The 18,610-nt window shown below is 37.3% G+C and overlaps 1 protein-coding gene across 4 annotated transcripts in view; it reads right to left on the bottom strand.

Moving 5' to 3' along the window:
• The window catches only part of MYT1 (myelin transcription factor 1), a 187,781-nt gene that overhangs the window by 34,975 nt on the left and 134,196 nt on the right, over window positions 1–18,610 (bottom strand). For 3 of the 4 annotated variants that reach the window (XM_031951842.1, XM_031951845.1, XM_031951843.1), the window contains 5 exons: window positions 15,857–16,011; window positions 13,949–14,011; window positions 13,733–13,801; window positions 3,632–3,694; window positions 2,989–3,072 (listed from right to left, as the gene is read on the bottom strand). In XM_031951842.1, the coding sequence (XP_031807702.1) occupies window positions 2,989–3,072; window positions 3,632–3,694; window positions 13,733–13,801; window positions 13,949–14,011; window positions 15,857–16,011 (434 nt within the window). The remainder of the gene's footprint in view (window positions 1–2,988; window positions 3,073–3,631; window positions 3,695–13,732; window positions 13,802–13,948; window positions 14,012–15,856; window positions 16,012–18,610) is intronic. The other variant, XM_031951844.1, reaches the window with a different exon arrangement.

The following is an 18,610-nucleotide window of genomic DNA, read 5'->3' as shown; positions in this document are numbered from 1 at the left end:
TTATAGGCAGGATTTGAACTGATTCCATAGCCAGAGCTCTTTTCACTAGATCCTTCTTAGGCTCAGATCTCAGTTCTAACATGTATTTACTAAATGTGAATCTTTAGGCAAGTCAATCTATCTAAGGTTCAGATTTCTTGTGAGTAAAATGGTGAAAGTGGGTAGTATTGTCTTAGATTAGGAGATCTTACTCTGGGGTTTACAAACTTTTATTTTTATTTGAATTTTTTTTTTTTTTTGGTAAGGCAATTGGGGTTAAGTGATTTGCTCAGGGTAACACAGCTAGTAAGGATTAAATGTATGGGGCCAGCTTTAAACTCAAATCCCCCTGATTCAAGGGCCGGGGCTCTATCCACTGAACCATCTTACTGCCCTTGAACTTTTAAAAAATATTATTTAATTTTTTTTCAAATACCTGCATAGATAGTTTCCAACATTTATACCTGTAAAACTGTGTTACATATTTTTCTCCCTCTCCTCCTTCCTCTTTCTTCCCCAAGACAGCAAACAATCTGATATGGATTAAACATGAGCAGTTCTTCTAAACTTATTTCCATATTTGTATAAATTTGTTTTTTTTTATTTTGATCACTGCATTTCAATATAACTGTTTTCTTTTGGAGTCCTATATATTTTGTTATACATTTTAAAAATTATTTTGAGAAGGGGTCTACAGGCTTCATCAGACTGTCAGAGGTCCATGATATAGACAAGTTAAGAACTCCTGAACTAGATGTGAACTTTGAAATATCTTCCAGCTCTAAATTTATGAGATATGGAGGACTGAATGGTCAAGATGTAATTGCCTGATTCTAAATCTTTGTTAATGGCTTTCATTTATTCATCTGGAAGCTGATTCTTGAAGTGTTGTGATCAAGCTTTTCTGAGCCACTTAGAATTAAATAAGGATATGTTACAACAAACTTGTTGCCAGAATTTATTACCTCAATCTGAGGTGCCAATTTGGGGCACAATTACTGTTCAGAGTGCCTTCATCCAGAGCATCTTCATACAGAGCTGTTCAATTATGGGAAAGTAGCTCTACACTCCAGAGCTCACAACATTACCCACCTCCATTGTAATAAACATGGCTCCAGTTACAATACAAATTAGTAGCATTATACTCACTCCTTCCTTTCACCTTGATCCCTCAATCCTTACTTCTAGGTGGAAGGAGAAGCTGAGGGCTTAATCTTTCTTTCTCTGGGAAATGAGGAGTTGGCCCCACTTCCCAAATTATTGTTCCAGATGCAACCAAGTGAGGACAGAGAAATACAAAGATTTAAAGGAGAATGAGAAAGTGGAAAAGTCAAGATTTAGTACAGACTAGCAGTGAAAGGCAGCAAGGCTTTAGCTACCTCTATACCCTGGAACAAACATAAGCTAAAGTAAGGTCAAAGTCAGATGAATAGGTTAGGCCTTCTCATCTCCAGACCTATTATTGGGCTTTCAAAATGATTACAGGGATCCCTCTTGTCCTCTGATGCAAAATTAGCACACTTAAAGCAAAAAAGGATGTCTCCTTTGCTAATTTCTTATTCTATGAGTCAGATTCTTTCAAATATGAGAGTGTCAAGTGTTTAGTTCAAGATAAATGTCTTGAGTCATCTATGTTATTTTAAGCTATGATTTTGCTAATTAGACACCTCTCATTCTGGCCATTCATTGTCATCTCTGCCTATGTATACATATATATGTGCACCCTTGTAATTTATAGCAAGAGAGAAAGTATATTCTCTGTGGAGATAATTTTATATTGCATTCTTCAAAAATTTATGGGTTCAGTTTCCCTATTAAAAACCCTGGTTAAAATCAAAATTTCATTTTAAATATGGCTCACTCTCCTGACTACTGGCAGCAGATCTACTAGAAAAACAGTGGGTTGTAAATGCTCTCCCAAAAAGTTAAATTCTGTGCATTCCAAAATCCAAAATACCTTTTGAAAAGTTTATGATTTAGATCAGTTATATAACGTTTATCAATATTTAAAACTGTGTGCATAAACACATTATTTTTGGCTATACTAAAATATAGTTCCATCTTTAGTGCTCACTATGAGTTTATTTACAACAGGGATGGGAAATATTCAGGCCTTGAACCATATAAAGTCCATGAAATCATTTGCCAAGACAACTGCAGGCAATGATGAGCTAAAAGCTAGGTATAACAACCTCCCACTGCTTGAGTTCTATAAGTTTATTATTTAATATGAACCGCTAATGATGTTATAGATGATGAACAAATGGCCCTTGGCAGAAAAAAAAGTTCCCTGATTTACAAGGATGATCAAACAGCTTCATTTCAAAACATAATGACGTCTTAAAAATTCCAGATTCATGGTATCATAGATTTGGATCCAGAAGCTTTGTAATTCAACCTCCTCATTTTACTAATAAGGAATTTAGGTCCAAGGTCATTAAGTGATTTGCCCAAGAGTTAAGATTCAAACTCAGGTCTTTTAATTTCAAATCTACTAAATAATAGCTGGCATTGCAAAGTCCTTTATAAATATTTTAACTTTGCTATAATGCTGAGAGGCATTTGATATTATTATCCATGTTTTACATATGATGAAACTGAAACATGCAGAGGTTAAATGATTTGATAGGTTCACATAATTTCAGAAACTAGATTTGAAGCCAAATCTTTCTGACTTCAGATCCATAACTGTTATCTGCTGTGCCTCCTACTTTTCTGCTACATTATGACAATCTATGACATTAATACATTCTTTCCTAAAATCCCCAGGACAATTTACAAAATTTCCTAGTGTGCTTTTTCCATGTTTAAATTAATTAGTCTATAAGATATCAGACATTGCATACATTTACAATGCCACTAATAATTACCAATGACTAAAATCTTCAATAGATCCTCTTATTTTTTATGTCAGATGCCTTTTTATAAGTCAGAAAGATCCTAGTTTCTGTTTTAAAGTAATAAAACAAACTAACTCCATTCTTAGAGAAGGTCTTAAGAAAAACTTACTTCATCAGCTCTGGGTCCTCTTTATCATCCTTTGTAGGTGTTACTTTTATTCCACTTTTCTTGGCACGAGGGCAGCCTGACAAACTATATTTTTTTAAAAAAGGAAAAGAAAATACTATTTTATTCCATGAAGTATAACTTCTCATATCCATTTGGCTCATTCATTTTTGTCTTGCATTCACTACAATTTTTGATCTCATTCATATCATGTAGAAAAGTGGGTTTTAAGTCTATATTGGGAGTTTTATGATGAGAAAGAGTAGAGATACAGATTGTAATTAATGGTGTCTAGATAAGGTACTTGCTAGCAGATTGTAATTTAATGACTTTGTTCGACAAAAAGAATATTAGATTTTTCCCTACCAATGTTCTAAAACATTGGTACTAGAAGTCATAAATAGACAGAATTATTAAGAGGAACATTAAATCAACTAAAATCTGACCTTCTGTCCTTATATTCTACTACAGAGCTACCTAATCAAATTCTAGAAACACCAAAAAATCTCAGATTAAAGAGATGAATATACGCCTCAATTGTTAACAACTTCAATTTTTATTCATAAGTTTAATGTCTGTATTATGATTTTGTCCCTGTCCCATGTTCACTAACTTTAGAATCAAATAATTTCTATGCAGATCTTACCTCCTATGTGATGCATAATTTCCCGTTATGTGACCAGAACCATCACATCCAGGAGTTGGGCACCTGCAGAGGAATGGGAAATCAGGATTAGAAGGGCTCTGGTCAGTGAATGGACTATGGAAGATTTAACTTTTAAATGAATACACTTGATCTATTCCAATGAGATGGTTTTCACAAATAGACCTGAGCAGGTGAAAATAAAAAATGTGCCAAATTCACCCACCCTTAGAATATTTCCCCAATGTTTCCTTTGAGTATCTCTTCTTCCCAATCCCCCACCCTCATCTTTCCCAGAATGAAAATGTTTTGATGGAATTTTGGTGATGGCCTACCCACCTTGTGACATCCTCACATCCGATCCTCACTGATACAAAGAACCAAAAAGGGGAAAAAGTGAAACATAAGCATGCTAATCCCCTTGACCTGTCTCCTGATAACAAATAGGTCATCTGAATTAGCCATTCTACAAGAACCTTAACATTATGACAAGTCACAAAGCAGTGTTTTTATATTTTGTTATATAATCAGACTTTTTTTCTGCTAGCCCTAGATGCATCACAGGAAGACTCACAAAAAAGAGAAGCTCACTCTTTGTTACAGAACTATGTATTTTACAGCTAATAAAAAAGGTAATGGGGCATCTCCTAAGATTTTTTTTGAGGGTCTAGAGTTCAAATTTATGCTATTGATCCCAAAATTAAATTAGTATTATGATTTTCCTGGTCAATGTTAATGTTAATAATAACAATACACCAAGTATTACTTTACTTGGCAGGATTGAGGAATGGCATGAATAAGATTAATAGACTTGCCAGGTATACCTATGGAACAACAATTTTCAAGAAATCACACAAATCATATCAAAATTATCTCTTAAAGATAATTTAATCTTTCTTGGATGACCTAAAAAACTTTGAACTTTGAAATTAATGTAAAATAATAGATCTAATGATTATAGCTCCTGCTAATTGGGAAATGGGGGAAAAAGCCCCAATCCTAAACCCTGACTTCCCATATAACAAAAAATGATTACTAAACAGTCTGCCATGGGGTTGCAAGCATAGGTTTTAATGAAATTTTTGTTATGTTTTAATTTCAATTAATTTTTTTTCTGGGTAATGGCCAGGGGTACAAAAATATAGTTTTGTAAAGAATTACTTCATCATGTTTGTTAAAAGATATGTGCTATCATCGCAGGATTTTTTGTTGTTGCCATTTTGTGTTTTCTTTGATATAAGCATAAAAGGTTTGAACAAAAAAGCTTCCAAATATGCTATCAGAATTAATATAACAGAAATGTTTAGCTCACCAAATATCAGATAACAGAGAGTTTCTCTTTTTAGCAGGCTAAATAGCAGAGACTTCATGATAGACTCTATGAATAACTATGGTTCTGTGGCTATTGGCTTTGTGATCACTTATTTAATTTTGAAACCTTTGGAAACAAATATCTATCTTCTGGGTTATCTTGTAACTGGTACCTCAAAAACTTTTAAACCAAAAAAGGGCAAAATATCATTTCCTATTTTGTTATAACAATTTTTCTGGATTGTTTAATAATAAAGCATAGGATATATAATAAAAGAACTTGGATTAAAATCTTAGCTTTGTCTCTTAATAGCTGTGTAACTCTGGAAAAGTAACCTAACACTGCTAAGGCCTCAGTTTCCTTATCTGTTGGACTAGATGACCTGTAAGATTTCTTCCAATTAAATCTCTGGTCTTTATATTATTTTTTGAAGTACCTTAACAGCTACTGTCACATTTTGTTTTCATAATAGTCTGATGATGTTAGGCAAGACATACTTAAGTTCATTTTATAAATAAAGGAACAGACTTTAGAGAGTTTAAATAATATGAATGAGGTTAACTACTGGAAAGGTCACATATTCTCTCTATAGAAGTATGTGACTTGTAAAAAAAATTAAAATGACAACTCAAAATACATACAGCTCTGGCTTAATATAAGTGGACTATTCTTCACATCTCTCCCCCCTCCCCCCAGGGGCCACCCCCTATCACAACTCTGTGGCCTCCATATCCAGAGTGGCTTCAGTATCTGTTGACCCTCTCACTTCTGCAGCTGACAAAGGATCTCAGACTTGGGGGCAGCACTGGCAGCCCACTACCATCCCTACCACTGCTTGTCAGAACCTGGATCCCTACCACTGACCATCCAGGAATCCTGTTAGTCATCCCTCTTTTGAATTTGCAAAAGGCAAGTTTATGTAAAGGGAGAACTGTCTGTAATTTATATTTAAACTCCCTGGGCCTCAGTTTATCTCATCCATAAAATGAGAAGGTTGGTGACTTCCTGCTCCAAATCTATGATTCTATATTCTAATAGTTTTCCCCTAATGAGTTTAGGGGAGGGCAGGGACAAGAGTTATACAGGATGGGACAGACATGGGTGGGTTGCCATATGTCCTTTTAGGAACTATCCAATTTGATGAAGTAACAGATCCATTTGAGTGTCTCAGTATAAAAACGATAATTATAATATTCTTTACTTTAACTTAAATCTTCTGGTATTTGTACTTAGAGGACTTGGGTCCTTATTTGCCTCTGTGATCTTGAAGTTATTTAAGCCCTTGGGCCTCATATTCCTCATCTTTTAAATGAGGGCATTAGACTGGACTTTGAATTTCCTTCCATTTCTAAATCTATAAGCCTATGAATCCCTCAGCAAAGACCTTGTCTTTTGATTTTTACTTATTCTCTCCTAGGTCTCCCAGACACTTGCAGAAAGATGCCAGATCCCATGTAAACAGAAAGGATAGGCGATTCCTTCCCCCCAAAGCCTTGAGTGCTTATTGCTTCAGCTGAAGTGATGAGTATTTCATGGTTTTATAAGAAAATAAAAGATTGGCTCCTTTGCATAGGCACCAGCTGCTGTGATTGGTACCAAGCCCACCATGGGGCTCAGGGGGAGCCAATAAACCCCAACATAGGTAGACTTTTGCAGAGTTTCAAGTATCCTCATTACTGCTCTGAAGTCTATTTATTAGAGATCCTGTGCTTTGAAAAATGCTGTGAGCCATTAAAAATGATATCATCCAGGTTGAATTTTCATAGCATGTCTTTGCATCTACAGCTGCTCAAGTTACCTTGCCCAGGGCCCAAGAACTCAAACACAGCCTCAGAAAGGTATTTCTTTGAGCAGGTGAGAGACAAAGCTGGTATTTATGAAAGTGGACAAGGAAGGGCAGAAGCCCGTGATCCACCTTTAAAAGCTGCAGACATTATGGTTTATGGAAAAACATCCTTTGCCATCTTACAGAAATGAATGCTAGTTGACAAACACAGACTGCCGGTTGTAGTGCATGTGTGCTTGTTTCAGCAAACATATCACAAGAGGCTTCTACAAACAGCAGATGTGTGGTTGCTCACAAGAGGGACACACTGTTACCTCTCCCCCTTGTTCACTCCGCCTGCTCTATATCCACACCTGCTGCTATATATACTACACACCTGTGGCTTGTTAAAAGGACTTTCTGGTTTCTTCTCCTCGGCCAGGATCAGTCCTCATGTAGAACTGGTGTGCACTCTGCAAACGAACTCCTTTGTGCTTAAATACCCACTATTCTTCAAAAAGCAAGTTGGTCAGGCCCAGATTCACTGAGGAAATTCAAGGTGAAGCCCTTGCACTATATTGAGCCTATATTTACTCACTGTGTTGCCAGGTAGTTTTCTCCATGCTAAGCAAGTAAGAAAGTTGCAGGTTGCATGGATCAACCAGTCTTTGGCTCCCTAATTACAGGGGGCAATGACACGGTAATTTCCAATTATACAATTCAGGTATAAATCAGGAATATATTGAGGAGGGCAGGATTTCCAAGTGAGCCTTAATGAAGGTCAGTCTCTCTTGCTACAAAGCTCTTCAAGTTTCCTCTTACAACAAAACATATTGTCTCCTATCTCCCAAGACAGTAACTTGGCCCAAATATAAAGCTGCTTAAACCTTGTGAGACTGGAATTCTGAGCCAAACCTCATCTCTAAGTGTTCAAGTTCATTTAATCTTGGCAAAAAATATGCTTCCAATTTCTAAGGGGAAAAGTTTTTTTTTTTTTTTTTTTTAATGTTTCAGTATAACATATCCTTCCAGAAAGGAATCTGACTTAAATAGAAATTAGCATAATGGGGATCAATTTAAAGCTACAATCTTTGGCTCAATGATTCCTCTAGAAAGTATGGGCATTGTAGAAACAGCCTTCATTAGAATCCCTGAAAAGGAAGCCTGAGCCTTTTCTCACAAAAAAATACTGACCACTAAACAAAACAATTTATTTGCAAGAAGGCAAAGCAGATTAGGCATCTAGATGGCACGGTAGGTAGAGTACTGGGCTTAGATCCCAAAGACTGAGTTTCATGAGCTCAAATCTGGCCTCAGATTTGATACTTACTGGTTATGAAACCTTGGGCAAGTCACTTAACCTGTTGACTCTTTCAGTTAGGAAGGGCAAACTACTGCAATGTTTTTGCCACAAACCCTCAAGTGAGTATACAAAGAATCACATGCAATTGAACAGCAACAAAGCAAGTACTTTTGCTCTGGCTGAATCTGGACAATTTAACTTTTCTTAAATTTTAAAAAGTTCATGGAGTTGTATATAGATAAATATATGTACATATATACATATGTGCATATATAATTTCAATATAAATGATTTCCTTTGTAATATTAAATTAAAAACATTACTCTGAGAAAAGAGTCTATGAGCTTCACCAGAATACCATAGAGAGCCATGACACAATATCTTTGTCAAGAAAACTTCAAATAGGGTCCTAAAGAATTGGACACGACTGAACAATAATTGGACACTCCTGAACAATAATTGTAATTGGGGCACATTTAGGAGCTAAATGAACATTTTCTGGAAGTTAAACACCACCATAGAAAATATGTGTCTTTCTCTCCTATTCCTTTATCAATTCTGTCCTTCTTTAAGAAGCTAATGGACTATACATATTATATTCTCTCTATTTCTTGGGCAGGGAATGTGGAGCTAGAAGAAATAAGAGGAGATACAAGAAAGGAAAGGAGTAAGATAGTTATCTGAAAAGTGGGAATTAGGAAAGGAGATTCATATCACTACCTATGGTAGAGGGGTAATAATTTTGAGAGGAATTCAGAAGCTACTCCATCAGCTCCAATTACCTCTCTGGGGCTATATTCTGAATCCAGAAATCCAAGGGAGCTATATTACAAATCCAGAAATACAAGGACCATAAGATAATAACTCTAAACTGAAAGCGATTTAAGAATGTATGTTAACCAGCTCCCTCGTTTAGGAAATTAAGTCGCAGGGAGATTAAGTGACTTATCTAACATTTCATAGGTCTTAAGAGATGGTGGCAGGATTTCAATCAAATTCTCCAACCCTAGTAGGCACTGTTCTACTTTTTATGGGATTTTAATTTTAAAAGACCTTTATTACCCAAGATGGTCCAGTGTCAACTGAACGGCAGGTTTCTCCTTAGGCATTAACAGGAACTTACTAGGACTACAGATATGGGGTGGAAAAGACCTTGGAGGCTATCAAGTTCAATTATCTTCATTTTACAAACAAGGAAACTGAGGAATAGAGACTTTAAGTGACATACAGGGTTACACAACTGTTGTTGGTGGGATTTAAATTTGGGTCTTCCCAACTCCAAATCTAGGACACTCTACACTGCCACAGGTATTATTTTGGTTTATATTTGGATAAGATCCTGGGACATTTCCACTTTAGTGTCCTTAAAGTTCACCCAGACCAGAGATGGAAAGTTATATGACTATTATTAAGTTTTAGAAGAATTCATCCACCACATTAAAAATAAAGCTGCTAGAAATGAGAAGAATTTCAAAATGTTAAGGAGAAAGAGAATGGGGTAGTAGTCATAGTAGTAGCAATAGCAACCACAGAAGAAGAAGGAAGAGGAGAAGGAGGAGGAGGAGAAGAAGAAGCAGGAAAACAAGAAGAACAAGAACAACAACAAGAAAATAGTACAGGAGTAGGAGGAAGAAGAGGAGAGAAACAACAAAGGACAGCAAGAAAGTAGGAAAGGAGGGAGGACTTGAAGGACAGAATTGAGAAGGGAATAGGAGAGAAAGACTCATATCTTGTATGGTGGTATTTAACTTTCAGAAAAAAATGTTTATTTTGGAGTTATTAGCTCTTAAATATGCTCCAATTCCAATTGTTGTTCAGAACACAGGATTCTTTGGGATCCTGTTTGGTATTTTCTTGATAAAGATATTGGAATGTGTTACCATTTCCTTTTTGAGTTCATTTTACAGATGAGGAAACTGAGGCAAACACAGTTATCCCAAGGTCATGGATAATAAAAGTTCCATACTAGACAGGAATAGAGGTCTTCCTGACTGCAGGCCTGGCACTATCCACTATATCACCTAGCTGCCCCCTCCAAAATTGGTAATCACTCTGATATCAATTTTTTCCTTTGCCACAGAGTACTTCTATAAATGAGGAGTTTCATCCCAAAAGAAATGAACATGGACAACCCTGACCCATTGCCTTCTTGTTATAGGCTGGATGGCTGACTAGAATGGGCAGCTATGATTTCAAATCTTTCTGTGGATTCAAAGGGCTGATTCATCCCTCTTCCATTATAATAATGTTCAGAACATGGGTCCTGTTTTCTCTCAAGCCATAGTCACCCATCCTTTTCTGCTTTCATGAAAGCCAGAGTTCATAGGAAAGATGCACACTGAATTCTCTAGCTTTTATCAGCTGCCTCATAGTAGAAGACATGAGTTATACACTTGGCAGAAGCCACAGAAAGAACTCTGGGTGGTCACAGAGTGGGGCTCTCCCTAAAAGAGTCTTTTCCTGGTTGGACGTGGTTAACTTTAATTCTTTACAATTCCTGTTCTCTATCCTGACTATTCAGTAGAAGTTATTTATCTGAGATTTTCAAAGACTTTCATGTACAAGAGGGATCAGATTTTTCTGTATAACTTCAGAGGACAGAACTAGGACTTGTGGTGGGAATTACAGTAGATCAAATTTCAATATTTGAAGCCACAAGAAAATGGAATGGATTTTGCTTTGTTAGGAAGTAAATTCCCTATCCATGTATTTATTCCAACAGAGGTTATATGACTTCTTAAAAAGTACTGTAGAGGGGAGTTCTACTTTGGGCAAGAATCACACTAAATAGTTTCTGAGGTCCTTGTTAACTCTTGTAATCTATAATTTTTCAAAGAATAGATGCTACCTCCCATCAGTCTTACCTAAGAGGCAACAGTAATAGTTCACCTTTATAAAAGAATTTATAGTTTACAAATCGCTTTCTACACAATAATGCATAAGGTAGATTGTTATACCCGGAGTACTCAAAGACTCCTGGATGCTGATAGTGTGGGAGGAGAAGTCTCAGACAGTCATTGCATCAGCTCTGTCTCAGAAGGCTTTATGAGCATAAATTCATTTATAGTAGAAGACAAATCCCTAGCCACTGGAAAAGTATCAAGCATAACAACTGCACAGAAAATCCTCCAGAGGAATAGAAAATTTACTCACAAAATACAGTTTTCAGGTCACTTTCCCATAGTGTAGAATATCAGAAACATAGGATTATAGATTTGAGACTGAAAAGGACCTTGGAGTTCATCTGCTTCAACTCAATCATTTTACAAATGAGGAAACTGAGGCTTATAAAAAGTCCTTTAAGATCACAGAAGTAGCAAGTGTTAGAGATCTTAACCCAAATCCAGCCATCTTTTCATTGGAGTCACCAAGGAAACTTCCCAATGATCCAGACAATGTAGGACCACTTTTTTATGAGAAGAAAATGCTCTTCCTATAGAAAATACTCTTTATATTAGTTGCTTCCATTTCCTTTTCTCTCACACACTTTACAATTTTTTGTTGTCTGGCTTCCAAACTCCTCACCCAATTGATACTGCTTTCTCTAATGTTGTTAATCTGATTGTAATCTCCTTGAGAGCAAGGACTATTTGATTTGTGTGCTCATTATCTCAAAACTGAGCACAGAGTCTGCCATATACTATACACTTAAAAGTGTTCAGTCATTTTTAGTACTGTCTGCCTTTCTGTGACCCCATTTAGGGTTTTAATTTGCTGTTTCCTTTTCCAGCTCATTTTATAGATGAGGAAACCAAGGCTAACAGGGTTAAGTGACTTGCTCAGGGTTACACAGCTATTAAGAAATGTTAGTATTTAGTAAGAAATAATAAGTATTAGATTTTTATTATTATTATTATTATCTAATCGGATTACATGTGAACTCAGGTCTTCCTGACTCTAGACCTTGCACTATCTACTGTATCACTTAGCTGCTCCTTTCAAAATATAACCTAATGGAAATGTTGCTCTTGCTTTATCTATGAGGATAACATTTCAATAATGCACATCTGATATGTACTCCTTTGTCACAGAGTACTTCTATTGAGAAGTACTATTCTATCCACTACACCATTTTTATACTTAATATCCTGCACTCAATAGGTTCTTAATAAAATTGATTGAGCCCTGGAGACTTACCTGTATCAGTTTTTTCCCCTCAAAATCAATTGAATTTGGACAAATATTCCGCAACCACAGCTAGCCAAATTAACTACCAGTTATAGATACCACTTGCCCATCTTCCAAAAGTTTCCCTAAATTCCCATCTTTATATTTCCTCAAATGATATTGCAATGCAACCAGGCTGTGACCAAATCTACCACTTTTTCTATCCACTGTCCACATTGAGCTAGTTTCAACCAGTCCTTCCATCATTACCTCTTGACATTGTGCTGGTGCAAACAAGGCAAGTATTATTCCTACTTTACAGAGGAAGAAATTGAGTCTTAGGGATGTTAACTGATTTTGCCTATAACATAAAACTTGCAAGTGTTGAAACTAACAACTTAAACCAGATCTTCTCAGCAGGTAGTTATCATGTTATCTCAGTTATCTCAATAGATAAGTTATCATGATTCTGATCAAGATGAGATAGCCTAGCTTCAGCAAATCCCATTGCCCCGAGGGAAAAAAAAATGTAAATGATCAGTCTTCAAAGTCTTCTCAGTGTTGCAATTTTTCTTCACATCTCTACCCCCTATCCCCACCATAATTCAACTCATGGCAATGGTTCTAGCTTCTTTGAGGGTATGACCCTAACAGATAACTGTAAAGAACACACTGCATCCTAAATGTACACTGCACATCTGGGAAACCTCTGGGTGTTTGGAAACTCATCTGTGAAGCTATCTTTGAGCGGGTGAGGCGAGATGGTGACCTCATCCATCTGTTGGGGAAGGCAGTTAGGGTGGGGAAGGAGGAGCAGAAGAAAGGGACAGGAAGGTTCAGGGAATTGATTGAGGAGCTTCTGCTCTCATCCAGAAGCAGCTTAAGTATCAAGAAAAAAGGAAAAATGAATAGCATTTTTTTCATCATCAGCTTCCAGTTCACAATTAGCAAAAGTCACATGATTTGCTTCCCCCTGAACCACTCCATAGACAGCCCTGCAACTTTTCCTAAATATCGAGGGGGCAGTGAAACCTACCCAGAATCCACACAGATCCTTTCAAGACTTTTGCTACTGGAGGCTAGTGAACTGGACCAGATGGGGAGAAGGAGCAGCAGAGTTTGGAAGCCTTGGAAGGCTGAGGGGAGGCTGGTCCTGTCTGGGCCCTCCTCTTTGAGTCTCAGTTCCAGAAATCCAAATGACTCTTGGACTGAGCAGCCGGCCCACCTGAGGGGCAGCTGGCTGGAGGACACAAGCGTCTGACCAGCATCTCTCCTCACCTAACAAGGAAACACCACATGGACCAGAGCAGCTTGAGGCAATGAGCAGTAAGAAGTAGCAGTAATAGCAGCACTAGCAGCAGCCCAAACAGCCCTTCCTGAAGGTCTAAAGCCCCCAAAGCAGGCAGGTGGACAGACAGGCGGACAGGCAGACAGGCAGACAGGCAAGTATTTTCTCCTTTTAGAGTAAGGGGTGTCCCCCAGCTTTCCCTCTGGGCTTGGCCCAGGCCCACAGGCCTTTGGATAGATGAGTTTTGGCTGAAGCCTCTATGGAAGAAGAGAGGGAAAGCAAGGGTGTCAACACAGGCCAGAGGAGATTCAAGTTGAGCGCAAACATACTTGAGGTCAGCAGAGTGTGCAGCCATGAGGTTTCTGAGGCTCTTGTCAGCAAGAGGACAACCAGAAAGGCTGAAAGAGAAGAGATGGAATATCTGGGTAAGGCCAAAAAAAAGGGGGGGGGCAGGAAGGGTGAGTTGAGGGAGGGAAAAGAAGTACCAAACCATCCACACGTAAAATAGGCTTAAGAGTCAGAACCTGAAATTAGAAGCAACGCACCTGCGATGGGAGGCATAGTTTCCAGTGATGTGTCCACTGCCATCACAGCCTGGGGTAGGACAGCTGAACAAAGAAACAGAAAGTTTCAGTCCCCAAGAGAAACAGATTTGTGCAGAGATGAGACCTCCTGTCATGTAACAAGAGACCCTCCCTCTTCAATGAGAGCCTAGAGCAGATGAGAACAGAGATGTGGGCAGCCCAAGCTCCTTCCAGGAGCAATTTCTTATCTGGGAGTCCCTATTTCAACCAATAACTCATGTTCATGAAAGACATTAAGGTTTGTAATGTGCTTTACATACATTATCTGATTTGATCCTTATACTACCCATGTGGGATAGAAAAAAAATGCAGATAGTATTATAAATGAGAAAATGGACTCTTCCACCAGTTAAGTGACTTGCTCATCATTAGACAGTGATCCCTTCTACATCCTGGGGATTGGGATGCAGCACCCCAGTGATCCAGAAAATCTGCGTAAAATTTTTTGACTCTCCTTTTGTACCAGAGAAGAAGTCTGAATTATTATAATATTAAAAGATAAAATATGTTGATATTATATAATACTGTACATATATTTGATGTATTTCTGAATTTCTAAACTTTTTCTGTATCATTTGCTGGTCTTTGTATGTAAAAAAAAACTTCCCCAAAATTCCCATTTAATTTCTTATGCTGACCAGCAATACATTGAAACCTTAATGGGGAAGGGATAGCTGTAGTATCAGAACCCAGATTGTTCCATGATCAATGTTCTTTTTAAGCAGAACATAGCAGATCTTTCTAGTTTGTATTTTGTTTAGTACATTTTCTTCCCTAAAGGAAGGATCACATATATTAATATATGAGGGGAAACCACTCCCCCCACCAATAAAATTCAAGTTCTAATATCCCAAATCCTGGAGAACCAACTTCAGATCCTATCTGCTGAGAGTGAGCTTGCTTCTTTAATTTCATATATTCCCAAAATTTCTTTTGGTGTGAACAGAGAAGCAACTACTTTGCCCCTTGCCACATTGGTGAGAAGAGCAAATTTGTACATCCTCTCTCCCATCCCCCCAACATATAGCCTGAATCCAGGGCCTTTACCATGGTCCTGAAGGAGTGACTTAGGCTGTAATATAGACAAACCTCATATAGTGGGTTCCACTGAGAGTAGTCCAGAATTTAACTCTGAAGACTACAGTGGAATGAAACAATCTAATCATTCTGTCTCTCAGACAAAGTCATATTCTAATCACCAGGAGGGGCCCTGAGATGCAGATAATCTGAAAGTCATTCCAAATATATTTGGTCTTATGAATACATCTCACCTTTTTAGAGAGGATTTACTTTCCTAATTATGCCCTTCTTGAGTTAATACTGAATAAATTTGCATTCTCTGAGCAAACACCAACTGTGGGGGAGGGGAAAAGGGGGGAAAGGAAAATATTCCAGAAGTATGATGGAATTGAAAATTTGTTTGAGATGACTTATAGTGTGGATAATGCATGTGTGGGAAATTGAGAATTATATGTAGCTAGGTAGCTAGGATCCCCAAAGAACTGTCATATAAAGCAAATTAGGTTTCCTCCATATTATGCTTTTAATTTTAAATGACAAAGTTCTGCCTGCTAGATTCTGTGTTATTAGATAGGACTTTCAGTATTAACGAAAAGCAACCCCAAACCAGAATATTTAAGAGGGATAAATGGTAAAGAAGTATAAAAGATCTAGTTTTCCTCCCTCCCTATCCCCATCCTTCAGGATGGCATGGGACCATGGGACCATGACTGGTCCAACAAAATGGGAATAGCCCACTCATGGTATCTGCCCATGGTAATGGAGTGATTTGGAACTCTCAAACAATGGTAGTTTCCTTCCCCAAACTTGGATAAACTCTCTTGGGGCCAGACAGGGAAGGAGACTTACGTGAGCAGCTCCTTCTTAATGTCCTTGGAGAGGAACTTCAGCTTAAAGTTGGTTAAGGTAACTTCCCCTGGATACTTCCTTTCTTCAAAGTTCTCCTCTGACACTTCCTGGTCATCTGCTTCAGAGGAAGCAAAAGAATTTGCTGCTGGCTCTGACTGCAAAAAACCAGCAGGGAGAGTTTTTACTGACCAGCTGGGGAGTCACCAGCAGCAATGCTGGCAAGGAGTGGCTGGAGGGACCCTCCAGAGAGTAGCCGGCCAGGTCCAGGGATCTGGCTCGAAGAGACTGCACGGGACAGTTTTCTATTGTTTCTTCTGCTCTCCTAAAAGTGAGGCTTTCAGGGCCTTATTGTCTGAAAAGAGAAAGGAAGAAGGCACCATCTCTCCAAGCCAGAGCTCTCAGGGTCAAGAAACAAGGAATCAGATCCTTCTCTGGGGCTGCCTAATGAGGGCACGTTCTCCAGCCTGTTGGCTTCTCTTGCCAGAGAGAATGCCAGATGTTGACCCCAGACATTTAAATCCCAATGTGAGAAGCTGTTAGGGCCAAGTGAGAGTTTAATAGCTGACATCTGCTTAACACTTTATGACCATTAAAGGTTCTTTAAAAACATTATTAATAGGGGAGCAGTTTGGTACAATGAGAAGAGCATTCAGTTGTATAGTTAAAAGATTTGGGTTTAAATCAATTCCCATTTCATGCTAGATTTGTGATCCATTCATCTCATTTGACTCTCACAAGAACCCTCTGAATATTGAAGGCTAATGTATAAGACTGGTATATAAGATTGGAATGTTGCTATGGTATAGGAAATGATGAAGTACTGAATTTAGAAAAATATGGAAACTCTTGGACTTATTAAGGAAGGTGCTATCCACCTTCAGAGAAAGAGAGGACAAGTGGAAATGAGCATAGTATGATTTTATATATATGCATATGAATGTATATGTGCATATATGTGTTTGATTATAGTTATCTATGTACATGTATGTGTATTTGAATATATGTGAGTATATACATATATGTATATATATTTGTGTATATGTAAATATATACATATATATCAATATCAATCTCTCTCCATATATATACATATACATGCATATATATATATAAATATATATATTCACACATATATACACATACCTATACACATCCATACTTAATTGTAGCCTTCTTTGGGGGGAGGGTGGGAAAAGAAGGGGGAAAATAAGGTAAAAAGTACACAGCAGAAAACAAAAGAAAATCTAAAAGGAAGAAAAGATGGATATCTCTGATCACAATGTATGGTATTTATTATACAGGCTTTCTTAAAATGGAAAATTATTGCTTTATATTCTGAACCTTCTCTTTTGTTCTGCTGTACACATGACAATGGCTTTTTCCTCATTTTTTTATTTAAATGTAAAATAAATAAAGTAGAAAAAGAAAAGAAGAAGAAGAAAAAGACTTGTAAACTTTTTGAAAAATTTCTAGGAAAACCTATCTAGTAAGCACCCTCCTGTTCTTCCATTCTCTTGAGATAAGAGGAGTACTCTTTACTATAAAGCATGAGTATAGGCCTTTCTACTGAGTTCTACATGCTCCTTTTCTTTCCTACTTCCCACCTGGAAGCAAATTACCTTTATTGACCTAGGAGGACCAATGGGTCTGTCAGTCAAGGAAGAGACATTTTTTGAAAGCTCACTCTATGCTCAGTGCCAGAGATACACAGAAAGGCACATGATGAACCTTACTACATTCTAATGGTTCTAGATAAAGTCATCTGCCCTCTACTAGGTCACTTCACTTTCTTTCTTTCTTTCTTTCTTTCTTTCTTTCTTTCTTTCTTTCTTTCTTTCTTTCTTTCTTTCTTTCTTTCTTTCTTTCTTTTTTTGCCAAAAATAACACGATTATATAATCATCCTAACGTGCACAAATAAATATGCTATAGGGAGGCACTGGCAGCAATATTGTGTCTGAGACTGAAATAGGATGCCACTGTTTGACTTTGGTCAATATTTAAAGAATCCCTCAGCTCCGTGGAGGACCAATTATGAACCTGCATCAGCACTCATGGAATATTGAGGAAATCCACAGTTTAAAGTTTGCAAAAAAAATTAATATACACAATATCTTTTGATTTTCTTAACATCCTGTGAGTTAGGAAAAAGGAAAAAAGTATTATTACAGATGAAGAAAGAGTATCCTTCAGTGGTTGTGACATGTTCAGGTCAGAGAGTGCCAGAGATGGGGTTTAAATTCAAATTATTCCTGACTCCAGACTCATATTAGCTATATAACACTGGGCACTTAACTTCAGTTTGCCTCAGATTCCTCAACTGTAAAATAGGAATAATAGTTGCACCTACTTTATATAGGTAATATTTTAAAAAACAAACAAACAAAAAACACTTAGTACAGTGCCTGGCATATAGTAGTATACTATATATATATATATATATATATATATTTATATACCATAAATATTTTAATATTACATGACAATACTATATAACACAAAATAATATAATTATTTCTACAATTCTGTACTGCCTTCTGGGTCAGAAAGGCACATAGGTTAAAAGGAAAGAGAGTCAGATTTACTCCTTAGAATTCAAGGCAATTTTAAGCTTTTTATTCTTCATCAGGACTATTCTTTAGGCAGGCTTGTGCTCAATTGGAATACCAGTGTTTGAAAACCACTGTGTCAATTGCCTTTCTTGTTCCCAGTTGTCTAGGCTGATCATTGTTTATACCAGGAGAGTAGTAAAGATG

Source organism: Sarcophilus harrisii, chromosome 2 (assembly GCF_902635505.1).
Source record: "Sarcophilus harrisii chromosome 2, mSarHar1.11, whole genome shotgun sequence".
Lineage (NCBI taxonomy): Eukaryota > Metazoa > Chordata > Mammalia > Dasyuromorphia > Dasyuridae > Sarcophilus > Sarcophilus harrisii.
Note: the sequence above shows the minus strand (reverse complement) of the source record. Positions and strands in the feature narration are given on the sequence as shown.